At 38.8% G+C, this 1,999-nt stretch overlaps 1 protein-coding gene across 3 annotated transcripts in view; it reads right to left on the reverse strand.

Annotated features, from left to right (window-relative positions):
- SYNJ2 (synaptojanin 2) overlaps positions 1 to 1,999 on the reverse strand; it is a 115,529-nt gene that overhangs the window by 60,578 nt on the left and 52,952 nt on the right. For all 3 annotated transcript variants that reach the window (XM_019527019.1, XM_019527020.1, XM_019527018.1), the window contains exon 4: positions 690 to 915. In XM_019527019.1, the coding sequence (XP_019382564.1) occupies positions 690 to 915 (226 nt within the window). The remainder of the gene's footprint in view (positions 1 to 689; positions 916 to 1,999) is intronic.

Consider the following 1,999-nt stretch of genomic DNA (forward strand, 5'->3'; position numbering starts at 1 on the left):
CCCTAAATCTATGAAACTATGAAACTATCTATGAAACTATAATATAAACAGAATTAAACCAGTGATAATATAAACAGAATTAAACCAGCAATTTTTTTTTTTTTTTTTGCTGAAATCATTTATTTAATTTGGGGAACTGATAAGATACAGGTTACAGCACATTACTGATGGTGAAAACTCTGTGTATGCTAGGGAAACTTGTTGACAAACCCACTTTTCTCCCATTTTCTACAGGCTGGGAAAGGTGTGTTTTTTAGAAGTACTTTCAAATGAAAGTGAAATTTACTCTCAAATATTTTTTTCTTTTTGTAACACACTGACCTCCTGGTTGATCAGTTTCAGTAAATATTGAGAACCTGGTGGTTTGTGTGTTGAGTTCATGAGTCAAGTGTGCTCTAGAGACAGGAATTTCTGAACCCATTTAAAAATATACATTTATATTCTGATGTCACATTAGAGCCAAGAATGTCACACTGGGGAATAAATCAAAGTGCATGTGCCAAGAAGCTAGAAGCCCAGAAAGAGAACAGATTGTGAAGAAATGTTCCATGGGAAAGAATGAAAAGACACTTTATGCATAAAACTGTCTATACTTTCCGACCTTCTCAAGTTCTTGGTGTACATGATGCTCCACTTATGCACAAACATACTGAATTATTTAACGCCATGGGATCCATTCAGCCATTTACCTGCTCTGTCTCAACAAAGTTAGACACGTGTCCATCATCATTGACCCCTCGTATGTGAAACCTGGCACCCGCTCGCTCACAGCTGATCCGGGAAATGAGGCAGGCTTTGGCCTTCTTGTGAGAGGCATAAACAGTACGGATGTCCACAACGCCACAGATCACTTTCAGTAGCCAGTCTGAGCACTTCACCTGGTAGTGTTTAAAGGGCACGTGTAGTAGCTGGTTCCTGTAAAATTCAACAGTGTGTAGACGCATTACTCAATGAGCATGCAAGACGGATCTAAGTTTCACTAATAAAAGCATATGATGTGATGACATTCTTATTTATTTATTTATTTCACCTCAACTTAACCAGAAAAATAACTAACAATTTATGTGATAGCCAGAATTTGTAGAAGCTGGCTGGTTTTAATAGTGTGACCGTCTCCATACTGCTGCCCTTGTGCCTGGAAGACTGGGACCCTCCTCATCCACCTCCAAATCCAAATTCCCTTTTTCCTATTTTTCTGATCTTGTGAAACATGCCAATCTTTAACAGACTCCTTCCTGAAGTACACTGCAAACTAACACTTTCAAGCAGGGCTCCTTACAGACTGGCCTATTCAAGAACTCCAACCAAACCCACTGGAATTTTGGAGAACATTTCTCAAACACTGGACCAGAAACATGATAAAGTTCTGTCTGAACAACGGGAATCTGACTTCGTCTAAAATCCACAGTTCGGACAACACATCTCACTTGGTGTATAAAGGTGCTATTTTCTTTTATTATGGCTCATTTTGTTTTAGCCAACTTCAGCTAAATAAGACCTAGTCGCAGACTGCAGCTCTGAGGCACACCTCGCCTCTCCATCAGTATCACTGGCAGTTCCCTAAAAGACCAGTAGGATGACTATACTGATGGAATCCCACTACCAATTTGCTCTTCAGAGAGTACGGCATTTCTCTGAAAAACTAAAGACTTGTTTACCTGTTGTTAATAAAAATATAGGTTAATACAACTACAAAAGCATTGCACTTCTCTACTACCTCTACCCAAAAGAGGAATCCTCCCAGCAAGGCAAACTCCATTAGGCATTCTTTGTTGCAGTACACATTATAGCCACTGTCTAAAATGAAGGCTGCCTGACACTTTCAAATAACTTCCCCAACCTCTCCTTTGTATTACTTTTAATTTTTCCTAACTTGAACCAGTGGAGCTGAAAAGATCAATGCCAGTTGTCTGACTCAGACTGAATATTTTGGGAAATTTTCATTATACAGGAAGGATGTTTCATCCATTCACCTTAGCAAAAAAAAAAAAAAAAAAGG

Source organism: Gavialis gangeticus, unplaced genomic scaffold, assembly GCF_001723915.1.
Source record: "Gavialis gangeticus isolate Ggan-Ray unplaced genomic scaffold, GavGan_comp1, whole genome shotgun sequence".
Classification (NCBI taxonomy): domain Eukaryota; kingdom Metazoa; phylum Chordata; order Crocodylia; family Gavialidae; genus Gavialis; species Gavialis gangeticus.